This window comes from Canis lupus, chromosome 31 (genome assembly GCF_011100685.1).
Source record: "Canis lupus familiaris isolate Mischka breed German Shepherd chromosome 31, alternate assembly UU_Cfam_GSD_1.0, whole genome shotgun sequence".
In the NCBI taxonomy this organism is placed as follows: domain Eukaryota; kingdom Metazoa; phylum Chordata; class Mammalia; order Carnivora; family Canidae; genus Canis; species Canis lupus.
Genome location: NC_049252.1, coordinates 33236651 through 33251334, shown reverse-complemented (window position 1 = coordinate 33251334; position 14684 = coordinate 33236651). Strand labels below are relative to the sequence as shown.

Below are 14684 nucleotides of genomic sequence, written 5' to 3'. Positions count from 1 at the left end.
GGGGTCACTTCAGGCAGTTGAAAAATTCCTTTGTGAACTTCCCAGGTTTCTGGCCGTTAAAGAAAATAATAAAATAAAAAGAGCTCCCCAGTGCAAGAATTCCATAAAACAGAGCGGCATGCGAGACACATTAATGGTTTCCATTCCTGATGAAAAGTTCGAAACAGCTTTAAGTAATAGGGAATCAAATGCCTCCCATCCAAATGTCTCAAAGTCTGGGAGGTGAGGTCCGGGCGCTCGGGCTGCCCGGGGTCAGAACAGCAGCGCCCCATCCGCAAGAACTCCTGTGTGAGTTTCAAAGCAAGAGAACTTACCTTTTCAGCAGCCTCACAGATGTTTGCGGAGAATTCCAGGGGACTGCTGCTTTCTCACGCGCTTTTTGGGGGAAGGAGCACCTCGGACTGTGGTTCTGGAAAACCGGAGCCCCGCCGTGTGTACCTGTGCGTCTCACCTCTGCCCGCAGAGGAGCTCTGGTGCAGCGGGTGGCCAGGCCCGCCGTGCGGCCTTCCAGATGGCTCTCATTATGGGCAGGACTGACCGATGGGAGCCCCCGTGGCATCCTGGAAGCCTGAGAGACGGCACGGGGGACAGAGCCCCTGGTTTCTAGGAGCTAATGTTTCAAGGGAAATAATAACACCTCCCAAACACTGGGGCTTTTCTTTTTAGTAACTCAGGGTAATGAACCCTTCTCCCTCTGCTTCTCATTTACCAGTCCCATTTCTGGGGAAGTCACAGAGGGGAAATTAAAGTTTTCCCACGTCTCCTTGGGAAAGTAACCTGAGGTTGATGGGCAGAGATGCTTCCAGAAAATGGGAACAGGGCACCAGCAGGATGAAGGCTGGGGTGGGGACGGAGTAGGGGAGTCACAGTGGGGCAGCGAGGGGGTCCTAGTCTGGTGAGCTCAGGTGATCCTGAGGCACGTGGACCTGTAAGGGGCAGAGAGGAAGTGGGGGGAAGAGTGGAGGGAAGCACACCTAACGTCTGCCTCTTTTGTCCTTTCTCTTGAGTCAAATGTTGTTGTTGTAATTTTGGCATCTTTCCTCCCCAACTAATAGGCTTTTTTGGCTGAAGAGCGCTTCTCATCTTTCCCACATCTTCAGTGCTTGACACAATGCTGAGCATAGAGTCGATGCCAGTAAAGATCTTGGTGAATGGATGAACAATCACATAAGAAGAATATTTGCTGCTTTAACCATGCTGCAAAAATCTTTTTTGAGTAAGGAAACTTCTCAGGGTGTTCCAGTCACCTTTCCCTGCATAACAAATCGCTCTGGAACTTGGTGGCTTAGAATCACAATGCCCATTTTATTACTTATGTTCTTCATGGTTCCTGGAGCTGGCTAGGTCAAGACAGGCATTTTCACCCAAGATCTCTTAGATGGTTGCAGTCAAATGGTGGCCAGGGGCTGGCGTCATCTGCAAGTCTGCTCCACTTGCACCCCTGGGCCTGGGGCGGCTGGCTCAGTGGAACTCAGAACTGAAATATCTACAGGCGGCCTCTCCATGTGCCTTGAGCTTTCTCTCACTATGATGGCTGGGGTTTAAGAGTGGCTCTTGACAAGAAAAATCCAAGGCTGCCTGTATCGTCTTCACAGGCAACCTTGGAAGGCACATAGCTGAACTTACACTGTAGTGACAGATCTTTTCAGCTTCGAAGAGTGGGGACACAGACCCTACCTTTTGGTGGGAGTAATGTCAGTGTCACCTTATTAGATGGGCACATTTGATAGGAAATCTTATTGGGCTATCTTGGAAATATGGTCGCCAGGAGTGCTATGGCAAATGTCTAGAAATGCAATGGATCTGTCACTCATGTGGGATCAACTCAGTTGCTGAACTAGTTTAACTGGAAATAATTTTAGCCAGAGTTGCTTTGGAAAATTGCAAGGGCTCTGAGCATAAAAAGGAGAGCTATTATTTGTCTTGAAATTCAGACAAATTGGCTGTAAGTATATCACGATGCAGGCAAAATAGAAGGCACATACTCCTTCATTTGCTTGTTTATTTACTCAGTATTTATTATTATTATTATTATTATTATTATTTATTATTATTATTGTTATTATTGAATATCCTTTCACTGCCAGGTGGTGTTAGTTCCTTTATTGAGAGGGAGATCCCATAACATACAGACTTGGGAGGACTCTTAGAGACCATTGGTTGGTCGTCTTCACTTCCCGGAGCTCCATCTGGGGGTGTTGCTCGAGAAAGTCACCCCCGAAGTTCCCCAGGTCACGTGGCCAGGACCCTCAGGGGACGGGGCCTGGCGGTGGGACAGCCGGCTAGCCTCTCTATCTCTGCCTCTCAGCACCTGTCACTCTGTCCATCATCATCTGTCTGCCTTCATCGCTGCCTTCGCGGTTGCACGGGCGCGCATGTGCAGGGTGCTGCGCTGGACTCGTGCCCTCGGCGGGGGGTACCGCCTGGGTTCCCCTCCAGCACATTTGTGTCAGCCTCACTCAGTGATCCAGGAGTAGCTCGGTGCGTCCATGCTGCACTTCCCCGCTAAGGCGCTTGTTATTGGAACCGAATGGTGTGGATGTCAACCCCCCTGAGCCTGGAGGTGCTCTTCCGTTCACAGTGCCTCTGTCTGGAGTGGTGTCACAGGGAGGTGGGCAGAGGGTCCCCCCCCCCCATTTTCCGCACCTCGTCCATCTGCTGTGTGCCTCTCACATGCCAAGGTGAAGTGTGTTTCCCTTTAAAAGTCGCAGGCTGAGGGGCAGCCCGGGTGGCTCAGTGGTTTAGCACCTGCCTTCAGCCCAGGGCGTGATCCTGGAGTCCCTGGAGTCCCAGGATCGAGTCCCACGTTGGGCTTCCTGCCTGGAGCCTGCTTTTCCCTCTTCCTGTGTCTCTGCCCCTCTCTCTCTCTCTCTCTCTCTCTCTCTCTGTGTCTCTCATGAATGAATAATAATAAAAAAGATAATAAGTTGCAATCCACCCTCCATTAAAAAAAAAGAAAGAAAAAAAAATTGCAGGCTGACAGATGAAACTCTGCCTTGATTCTCCTTCTGCAGAGTGCATTGCAAATAAACCTCTGCTCTCCTGGTGGACCCAGAGGAAAACACATCCCTGGCGACCAGTTACTGTGGCCTCTTCAGAGGTGGGAGCCTTAGCCACACGCAGCCCCGCCTCCAGACAGCTGTGCACATAAACAGCTGTCACCCACTGACCTTGCTATTCTTTGGTATACGCCCCAAAGTAGAAGAGGAGAAGAAGGAAAAACTGCAGATATTTTAAAGCACAAGGGAGGGGGCGCCTGGACGGCTCAGTGGGTTAAACCTCCGACTCTTGGTTTTCTTTCAGGCCGTGGTCTCGGGGTTGTCAGATCAAGCCCTGCGTCTGGCATTGTGCCGAGCTTGGAGCCTGCTGGGGTTCTCTCTCTCCCCCTCCTTCCCTCCTTCCCCAAAATAAAATAAAGTACAAGTGAGGACAAAAAAGAGGAAGTTTGCAAGATCAGTTGAATTTTTTGCAAGTGTTTCCTAGGCACTGTGTTTGGTTTTAAGTGTTTAGCATTTAGATGACCTAGAAGTCCATGTATCCACATTAATTGGATTATTTTAAAGAATATCCTCTATTTTAAAGTTTAATATATTTTATATATTTTAACATTGTATATCCTTTTCATAAGTGAAATGTAGCATATTCCCAAAACTATAATGAAAGAAAATCAAAGGTACTGTAAGGTATCTCTGACATATTATCATATAATCCACATCCTTCCTGCAGTTCTCATCTCTGGAAAGGATCTTTTGATATCTGACTTTAGGCAAGGTGCTTGCATGATACCAGCAATTGACTACACATAAAACAGCTGCACTCAAAATTGACCTGTTTTTGATGGGACTTGCATGGGGAACATACTGAACCATCTAGAATTACTGGGAAGTAGAATATTTTTATGGTTTGGAATTACTGATAGTGGTGTAGAATATTCTACATTTGCCATGGCCAAATCTCACCCTTTAGAAAAGTGATTCCTTTAGTCTTAGATGCATATCTGTGTGATTTATCTCTGCTCCTTATCCGGGTATATTTCCTTACGTTATATGGATGAACAATGTAAATTTTCCAAAAAAGTTTTTTGCATTATGAATGTTGGATTTTAATTTTAATGGATAAAAATGAGATGAGTGTGTAGGATAATGATACCAATTCAAAAAGTGTGAAGTGAAAAATTACCCATGCCCATAGTCCCTTTAAGGGCCTTTTAAAGGGACATTTAGCACCCTCTAGTGACAATAGTTCAAGCAGTTGAAAGGAAAGTCCCTGCAATGCTTCTGGATTCGAGCTAGCAAGTCAACAAAACAGTGAAGTTCTTTGGCCAGTAAGTGGTTGCCTCCTAAAATTCATGAGGCAGGATTATTTTTGTGCCTGTAAATAAAGGATAAAAATGTGTCCACTGGAGACAGAGACACCCCAGCTTGTCTTCTGGCCTATCATTGATAATATATTTAGAAAGAGCATTTCCATTTGTCCCCCAGTACTGTAGTTTTCCCCAAAATATGTGCTGGGATTTGCATTGGGATCAAATGAAGACTATGAATTAACCGACATCATAGTTCAGTTCAGTACATATAAGTGGATTAAACAGATGTTTGTCAGGCTCCACTGGAAGAGAACTGGCCTGCTTGCATTTGAACTGGACACTGTGGAAAGGTCCTCTCCATCAGTTTGCAGAGAAAGGACACGGTGCAGAGAGGTACATACAATGCATGGAGGGTACAATGCAGGGGGACGGTGCAGTGCCAGGAGGATACGGCGTAGCAGGTGCCACAGCCATGCAGACTCACCCTCTTGCACACACCTGCCTTTAAGTGTAGGCATACGACTCCCTTAAGTATGTAAGTTGCTGTCTTCTGCTCTTGCAAATGTAAATGCATTATTTATGGCAAATGTTCTGTTCCTTGGCTTCATTTCTGATTCAATTTGTGATATAAATAAATTAGCAAATATATAAAAGTATTAAGTGATATAGGAAGAAAGGCCATCTGAATCTGACTCAGAACAGACTTTCTGAAAGCAGGAAGAGCAATTGTCTAGTGCAGGCTTCTCTGTAAATTTCCATTATTTGGGGGACAGTCTAGTGCTACTTCTTATCTTTCTTAAAAAAGTAGCCTGTTGTTTATGAAATACCAAGACAAAAATAAATGCTGATATCTAGTCTCTTATAAGTGAGCCTGACATACTTAAGAAAGTTAAAAATCTAACTAGATCAAAATCTAAGTTAATTTATACAACTCAAGATAACTTCTCGATTACCGAGAAGTAATTGGGACATAGTACTCCAGATCTGAGTAGGGGCAGAGGAGCAGGACGGCCTCTAGACAAGGTGGCCATCAGTTGTGTGGCATGGGTGCTAGACTGCCCTGTAGGTAGACCATGCCTTTTGGTGACCCGTGCAGTCCAAAGACTGTAACACATCTGCCTATATATGCCTAGTGACATGGATGAAGACCTTAATGCGTTTAATGGTTCACAAATTGTGTACAGAATCATGATCATTGAAACAGGAAATTTAAAAGTTCCTTTAAATTATTGTGCAAAATAATTGTTCTTAGGGTTTTCTTTTTCAGCTTTTCTTTTTAGCCCTGAGTAATAAATTGACATATTTAGGGTTCCTAATACTGGTTTTAATACTCCTCCATTTTTAGAGGCATACAGAGTTAGGTAAGAGCAAAGTTGTCAAAATTTGAGAATATATGCGATGCTTATGAAATTGTGTTCATTGAAATCATTGCTCCATTTGAGCCTGCGGAACTGAACTGACGCATGCTTCAAAATTAAGGAAATTGCAACTTGGTGTTGAGAAGTTGAGGATTTAGTATGTGATAACAATTTCCTTGGTTTAGATTAGTTCAAATCAACCAAGATGCTGAAGAATATGTTAACCACTTAGGGAAGGTGTTGAAACAATAGTTATTTAAATTGTAATTGGATTATTTCTTAATGTGTTGCTGGAGGGCATCTCTCTCTCTCTTTCTCTCTCTCTCTCTCTCTCTCTCTCACACACACACACACACACACACACACACACACAGAGTCTTATCCAGTGGAGTGAAACTGTGCTCACGAAGCATGCTTTGAATGGAAAACAGTTCTTAACCAGTGTATAATGAGAGTGACCTTGGTGCCTAAGAGTGCCTTATGCTGAATTATATTCTCAGGCAAATCCTCCAATTGACATAGAAAAGTTCCACTGAGTGATACAGTTTTGCATTGTGGGGGCAGCTCCAGATGCTTGATCCTTATCTATAATCTCAGGCATGTCCCTGGCAAGGATCCTTAGAACATCCTCCGTGCAGGGCTTTCATGAATAATCCAAACATTTTACATTTAAAGATTCATGTGTCCTTTTAGGGACAATATAGAGCACTTTGTCCTATTGTTTGACTCTTAAAAAGTTTGCATTTCATGGGTTGCTTCCAGGCTCTGGAGTTTTATGTGGGTGGAATTTAAGTAAACAAACACAGACTTCCGGAATGCTAGGACACTCAGTGGCTGGACAGAGCCCTGTCATCCTTGTTTCCTAGTGCTAGCCAGAGGGCCTGGCATGGAAAAGGCACTTTATTAATACTGATATGTTGGTAGATGACCATGACAAAACACATGAGTATCTTCTGGGTTTCTTTACTAAAATTAATTAAAAAAAAGGAACTATTCTCTTCCTGCTAGAGATATAAAAAGGAATGTGAATTTTGGGTACACACACATAGAGCTCAAGAAGCATGGGTATTGTGAGCTGTGTGTGACACAGATATTTACAAAAACATAGAACATTATGTTACTCATGTAATTTTTATCTTAAAAATTTGATTTCTATTTACTGTAAATGTTTGGAAATCTAGATGAGCCAAAGGAAGAGGGAAAACAAGAAAGATTCTCTACCATGAGTACTGTAGTATATAGCCTGCTAGTATTTCTGTCTTGCTTTTTTCCCTTTAACAAAATGGTTCTCTGATATAATTCTCCTTTATAACTGGATTTTTACCTTAACCAGGCATAGTATCGTAACAATTTTCCATATCACTGAGAATTCACCTACTACTTGATTTTCCTGCAATATTTTCAATGATAATGAGCATTCCAGTGTATGGATGTTTAATACAGCGATCAGACATTGATGAGCAAACCTTTTGTGTATCCAGTTAAAATTATGGGCCTTATTTCTTTGCTGTGCCCATATATCATTTTTAGAACTATGTTGCCCTCATCCAAAGTATCTTAACTCTTGACCTTCCTTTGCATATCCCACTCAGAGAAGTTACTTAACAGAACAAGGATGAGAATTTGTTGAATCTTGAGAAAACGGGAATACGTGGTTTTAAGACAAATAAATGACAGTGTCCCTTTTATTGTTTTAGTCAATGTGTAGTCAATTTTATATTACTTCCTTTTTATCATTTGGACCAAGAGAAGAACAGGCTTACAAAGGGTTTTCATAAGTTGTAGCTAATGAGTCCATGGTGGGTAAGTAAAAATGGAAATGCAGAATTTACTCCTGGGAGTCTGATGACCACAGACTCTAGGGGGCCATACCGGGCCAGCGTGGTGTTTACTGTATGTCCCAGGGAGGGCAGAGAAGGAACCTGTCCTGCAGACTCATGACAGGATGGTCCCTAGGCAGTGCCCCTCTGCTAGATTGCCCCTGACATGGATTTATCTGGCTACCTAAAGGGTGGCTTCCCCCCAGGAGGGGTGGTGCTTGGTCAGAAGCTGCCCAGTCACTAGGCTGCTGAGTGACCTGGTGCTGAGACCATTTGTAGGTATAGGCTTGGGGTAGGGGTGAAGGGAAAGATAAAGTGGGATCTTTATCTTTGGGTGATTCCCCCAGGATAATGTTTAGGAAATGGCTTCTGCATTAATATATTCTAGTTAATAGATATGCCATCTGCTAATAAATAGCCAATCAAAGTAAAAAAATAACTTTGCATTAAATATTCAGAGAATACTGGGCTTGGATGCTATTATGCCATTCTAGAGATCAGGAATGATTATCTTTGAAGATGCTAAGAATCAACTGAAATCTTGTCATTAGAAGTGAGGAAGATTTGCCTTTTAAAAAAATTGTGGGAATTACAGCCCATAAGTGATCTAATAAAGATCACTTTTCTGTATTTGTGTGCATTTTCAAAATTTGACACAATGAAACATATGGATAGAATCTTCAGGAGGTAGATCAAATAGTAGCATCTGGTTTTCTATTCATAAGTATCCAAGCAGGGAAATTAGTCTCTACTAAAACAATATTTTTATTAAGGAATAAAGGATATATACGAATATACACATATATGCATTATTCATAAATATTAGAGAGTGAAAGAGAGCACAAAGCAAGTGATGTAAATTTCCAGCAATTGGAGTAACTGGGTGGAGGATATTAGGAGTCCTTTGTATTTTGTTTCTGTACATTGGAGATTTATTTCTGCATAAACAGTTAAGAGATTTCACTATTTCAGCTGAATTAAGCAGTAACCAAGGAATTAAAAGCAGAGACTCCATGAAGAATTGGGTCTCTGGGTGAGGACAAGGAAGGGGCAGGGTTGGAACCAGGAGATGAGGGTGAGGTTGGCCTAGGCAGTGCTTTCTCCCTGGGCTCTTTTGTTAGCAAAGCCTTCATCCTGTTTCAGGCTGTTCTTTGGGGAATCCATAATGGAGCACTGCTCACTGGGGTACTGAGGTTAACATGTAAGGTTGATGCTTCTCAGGAGAGCAGAAAAGCAAGGAATCCTGGTGGAGCCAGCCGAGAGCATTTTTCTCAGCACTCTTGAAGCCTTGTGGAAGCTGCCCAGATAAAACAACTCAGTGCTTTGAAATTTTCAGGGAAACAAAATTTTAATCAGCCTGCCATCTCGTTCATTGTTCAGAGATGAAAAGAGGGGAAATCAGCGCCCCCTTCGACGTGTAGATGCTGAGAACCTGAAGGTTATGATTTTGAGCCAGAACAGGGTTTCTTTCTTTTCTTTTCTCTTTTCTTTTCTTTTCTTTTCTTTCTTTTCTTTTCTTTTCTTTTCTTTCCTTCTTTTCTTTCTTTTTTCTTTTTCTTTTCCTTTTCTTTCCTTTTCTCTTTTCTTTTCTTTTTTCTCTTTGCCTTTTATTTTTCTTCTATTCTATTCTATTCTATTCTATTCTATTCTATTCTCTCTTCCCTTTGCTGTCTCTTTGTCCCCCCTCCTCCTATCCTAACACAAGGAGGGGAGCCAGGGGACAATAGAAGATATGGGAACCTGGGCTTGTTTATAGAACTCTTGACAGATGCAGGCCTGAAGTCCCAGCGAAATCCATTCCCCTGACCACCCACCTCTGGAAACAGGCGTTGCTCAATCACTCAGGATTTGGTCTCTTGTGTTCTGCGGGTCCCCTATGGAGACCACACCTCTTCCCTGGTCCAGCTTTCGTGTAGCTAGATTCAAAGCAAAATGTTGTTTCTTCCAGAGAACAAGTAATTTCCTGAAAATGAGTAATTAAAGGCTTGAAATCCTCTAAGGAATGTTCAAGCCCCCATTAGCTGTACTTCCTTTGAGTGGAAAACAGACGTGTGGCCCTGAACTTGGAGCTTGGGTTTTCAAACACTTAATGAGGTCTTCACGTGGCATCCGTGCATAGCCAAGAGTTCTCTCGGGGTCTGTGGTCCTGCCACACTGACTTTTGTTAGAGCAGGACCGGCATGCTCACATTATAAACCACCTGTAGTATAATTTTAGTTATTTGGGATTTATTTATTTTTGTTACTTGAATTTTCAGTAAATATTTAAAAACTAGGATTTGACAGGTTTATTACTCTTCTCTGTTTGCCTTGCTTACCTTATCGATTAGCAAGTCTTTATGTTTTCATCTGGTTTATCATGGAGCAAAATAAAAATTGCATGTGTTTGGAAAGAGAAAATGAAATTCTTCTGGAAAACTCATGTGAGATGTTGAATAAATGAAGGCCATTAAAAATCTGCAAGGAAATATATTACATTGATATGAACTAAGTTCTACCTGCAGAGTTTCCTTTTGGGAGAAAGGAACAGGGAGGGTATGGGGAGGAGCGGCTCATGGCCTGTGTCCCAGGCGTGTGACAGGTCCAGGGAGCTGGGGGTGCAGAATGCCTGGCACCCTGGCTCGAGGGGGCCCTCTGCGCCTCGTTCCGAGGTGCTCAGAGCCCGTGTGAAGCCATGTGGAGTCCCGCCACATCTGCATCCTGCCTCAGGGCAGCGTGTCACACGACAGCACACCAAATCACACCTGCTGTGGCGGTCCTGGTCCCAGGCAATGGATGCTTTTTTCTTTTAATTAAAAAAAAAAAAAAAAAAAAAAAAACACCTCCTGGCTGCATATCATCAAGAAAAACAACATTGTTTTCAGGGTCCCTTATCTCTCCACTCCCAAATATCCTGTTTCTTCGGGCTGGGCAGCCAGGACCAATAGAAACCTCTTCCTGCCATTGGCTGACTTCATTTCCCAGACTTAGCACAATCTCATCCGCTCTAAACAACCTCATCAAAACTACTTTCTGGTCAGAGAGAAGCAATAATTATTATTAACATTTATTAACGATCAATAAATTTGATTGCATTATGGCCAGCACCATTAAGGTAAGAAAAGGGTTCCTTTTCGTTTGACAAAATCTTGTGCTTGTTACTCTTTTCTTTGGTTTCCTTTATCAAGGCAGATAAGTCAGGATTGGGCAACACCCCCACTGCCACAATAGAGGACAACAAGATTTCCTCTGCACTGCCTAGTAAATTTCCTTTTTCCTACTCCAACCATCCGCAAGGCTTAAAAACTTCAAACTCAGAAAAAAATTGGGGTTTCTAAATTCACTGTTGAGTGCTGTGGATGACTTTTGCAAAGGCTTTTTGGAGCGCGTCCGAATTTTCGTATTCTTTAACCATCCCTAGCGGTGCGTGGATGTGTATCTGCTGGAAGGCATTGGACTCAGAGAGGTTGGAGGGCAGGGTCGGAGAAAAAGATGGGCTGGTAAATGTTGAACTTCTGGATGCTCTTGAATGACTCCTTAGCATCAGGGTTGCCAGCCAGCCCCAGTGGAAACGAAGAGATACCTGACAAGTGGCGGTTGGTCATGGGACACGCAAATGTTGGCTTGGTTTTTGGATCCTTCATGCTGAGAGTGGATTGTTCTCATAACTCAAACGGTGGTAATTCGATTTGTTGGGTTACATATTTAACTTTAATAAAATACTACTCCTCTGTGCGCTGTGAGTAAATGTTCTTGCCCATCATGGTTGGTTTGTGGGAATAGAAGAGCGGTGGCCGACCAGTGCTCTGTGCTCCGGGGTATGTGGTCTGATGTTTTTCTTGCAAATGTCTCTAGTAGATAGCATAGAGCTATTAATGGGGTGGTGAATCCGTGTAGATGGGAACCTATATTTAGCTTAATTCCTCTAAGCGAAGCCAGTAGAATCGTTAGTATAAGGTAGCGGCATGGAGTCTGTGAAGTGGTGGTCTGTTGAAATATTTTCAAGGCCACCTTGCCTTGGTGACATTTGTCGAAATGAGAAAAATCAGCAGCAAAAATCTACTGAAAGGAAGAAAAAGAAAGCTTAATTAGTTGTGTGTCTTTAGTTTTGCTGTGTATAGGCGGGAAGCATTTGGTTGTATTTTCATCAAGGGTCTTGGTTAATTTGAAAGCTCATGAATATGGAAGTTTGCCCAGAATTGGGCCACGGCATTTTCAAAAATCCTTCTTGGTTTGGTATCTGAAATGTTTGTATTAGAGGGTATGATTAATACCTGCCATATGAACTGTGTCTTAGAAGCTTTGTTCAGTTTTTGCCTCTCAAGGTATGTTTTATTTTTCGCGGAACGTTCAGTAATATGTATGAAAAAATCATGTACCAAAAACTAACCTTACAAAGGTTTTTCTTTCTTTGGCATCAAGGATTGGAGTCTGCTGTGAAATGTAGCTATCATGGGAAAGAATTTTAAAAGTGGAGGTTTGATGTGCCCCTCTTTCAACTATATGAGCAGAAATTATTTTTTATAATGCAGAATGCTACCCTTTTCTTATTTTTACTAATTGTGTCCATATTTCATAACAATTAAATAAAATATTCTTTGTGAATTTTGAATAGCTTGAGTACAATTGTGTGTGTTTCCAAAAAAAATCAGTGTATTGAAGGACATTGACATAATGGCCCGTTCTTTAGAATGTGGGGTATGTTTTGTGAAAGACAAATGTATTATACTGTTTAATTTGAAGCATACATTTCTGAAGATAGGAAGTTATTTTGAAGCTTGAATGTTTTAGAATAAACTTTGGATCGTAGTTAACACTTTTCTAGGGTACTGTAATCACTTTAATATGTGATGGCACTGGTTATGTGTATATTTTATATATCTCAGGTGAACTTTAAAATAACTTCAAGTGGATTCTTTTTAATCCTCTGTTCAAACAAAATAGCCCATCTTTATAGGTAACTTCCTTTAAAACGTGTTCTGTTGGGCTTCCTGGGTAAAGTAATGAGATGACTTTACAGACTTGTTTATAGAGTGGAAAAAGGCGGCCCGACTCTGTTGACTGCAGTTTTAATTATGTGAGTGCAAAGCTCAAATTAGCATAAGGAAAATTATGGCTGTCCGTTGGAATTAGGAAACAGCCTGTCATACAGGCAATTTCTAGTCTCAAACACACTCTGTTCTTTTGTTGTTTCAGTAAATAAATCAATTAGTCGATTAAGCATCAGATTCACTGAATTTGGTACTCCCCATTGGAGTGGGCTTTTTTCTCATTAATATTTATAAGACCTTGTGAGGCACTATGAAAAGTTAGATGTTTGTATCCCGTCTTTGTGACCCTTGTCATCATTTTCTCTTGGTGTTTGGAATCGGGAATAAAAAGTTTCCATTGGAAGAAGCAAAGGAATTTGGGGAACTTACCTGAGAGTGCCTGTTTATCTCTAAGTGTCCACAGATTTTAAGATCAGATTTTAAGAGTTCTCAAATAAACACGTAAGCATCAAAGGTGATGTCCCCATGGGTGATTCATGGATCAGTTTTGGTGCTCCCATCTGCTTTTTGCCTTTCCCACCATCTGACAGTACTGAGGGGTGCTTAACACCCTGTTTCCGTCCTTCCTCTCAGAACTGCATGGTGTTGCTTAGAGACTCCAAGGAGCCAGTTGTTACCCTCGGAACTTTGGTTGTGCTTAGGTTAGAACTTTTAATCCAGTCTCCAAAGACTTCGTTGATCCCTTCATTATGCCTTGGGTCACTTGGCAAGTCTAATGAAGCCAGTGATCCCATCTCAGGATAAATGCCCTTAAATGTGTATAATGCGATGCTTAGAATGATAAAGCAAGTGAATCTGTCCAAGTACAATTCAACTCTTGGATTCCTCTGGTGGCCCTTGAATGCTACATTATAATCCCTGATCCTAGAATTTCAAGACCCTTTGTCCTGAAAATGGGAGTGTGGGGATTTTCCGTTATCACAGAGCTCTGACTGTGAAGGACAAGGAGAGAATGGTGCCAGTGGAAGGCATCTTAGAAGCAGGCAGGATGTGGAAAATTACAAGGCTTGATGAGGGAGCACACTATCACTGTTTCATTAGTTGTTTAAAGAAGTTACTTTGATTTAAGAGAGGTTGGAGGGTTTGATGATTGAAACATGGTGTTAATTTAAAAATATATTGCTTATTTTCTATGTTTCATGCTTTGCACATAGCAGGCACTCTGAATATTTGCCATCATGTGTGAAGGAAAAGTTAGTGAAAAGCTCAGGGTTGTATGAAGTAAAGTTCATCTCCTAGGGTTTGGGTGGATGTGATTAATGAGTTGAATGGCTCTAGGCATGTAATTTTTCATCAGTCCGCTGGCTTATGTGGGGTGAGACTTGTTTCAGTCTTCGTTACTGTGGGGGAGGGGGATACTCAGTGGCAGCGGAAGGAATATAAAATGTAATATGCTGCTGTCCCGCTATGTAAATGGCATGTCCCCAGAGCAGGCCCTGATCTCCTGTCCTTGCTTGAAAGTGGACGTCAAGGCCATTATCTTTTTTTTTTTCTTTAAAGATTTTATTTATTTGACAGAGTGAGCACAAGCAGGGGGAGCAGCAGGCAGAGGGAGAAGCAGGCTCCCCGCTGAACTGGGAGCCTGATGCAGGGCTTGATCCCAGGACCCTGAGATCATGACCTGAGCTGACGGTAGAAGCTTAACTGACTTGAGCCACCCAGGCACCTCCAGGCCATTAACTTAAAGTGCATGTTGCCTGCATTCATGGGCAGTTCTCTGACATGGTTTGCACTCCCTAGCCCTCTGTGTGTGTGCACCTGTGTCCACTCACCGTCCTGACTCAGTGACCATGGAAAGGGGAACAAGAAACAATGAAATTTTTGGATTCTTTCCTATTAAATACTCTTACGTAGGATTCTAGTGCACTCAGAATGTTCTGAAAGCCTGAATCATTTCTTAATTATCTACATTTTCTTTAAAGTGATTATTTCATTATTATCATCATTATTTTGCAAAATAGACCTTTACTTAAAAAAAAACCCTACAAACACACACATACTTATTTGAGTCTCTTGAAAAAGCATACATAAAAATAGAATAAATAAAACCACCACTACCAATGCCTTATGGAAAATATTACTTCTGTGTTTAGAACTTTGGAGTTAAGAGTCCCTCTGTAGAAGTGTTGACCCAAAGCAGAAAACATGTTATTGGCATCCCAGTAACTTGG

General features: G+C 42.1%; 1 protein-coding gene and 1 long non-coding RNA gene across 4 annotated transcripts in view; one reads left to right on the top strand and one right to left on the bottom strand.

Annotated features, from left to right (window-relative positions):
- The window catches only part of ERG (ETS transcription factor ERG), a 186046-nt gene that overhangs the window by 69843 nt on the left and 101519 nt on the right, over positions 1-14684 (top strand). Inside the window, exon 1 of one of the 3 annotated variants that reach the window (XM_038581501.1) lies at positions 10433-10577. The exons of 1 other annotated variant lie outside the window; for it this stretch is intronic. In XM_038581501.1, the coding sequence (XP_038437429.1) occupies positions 10560-10577 (18 nt within the window). In that variant the 5' untranslated portion in view covers positions 10433-10559. Of the gene's footprint in view, positions 1-10432; positions 10578-14684 lie in introns of those variants that run through there. One more of the 3 variants, XM_038581504.1, reaches the window with a different exon arrangement.
- On the bottom strand, positions 9096-13113 carry LOC106558104. The gene is made up of 2 exons (XR_005382395.1): positions 12883-13113; positions 9096-11524 (listed from the first exon to the last, which is right to left on the bottom strand). It is a non-coding gene; the product is annotated as an uncharacterized LOC106558104 (long non-coding RNA).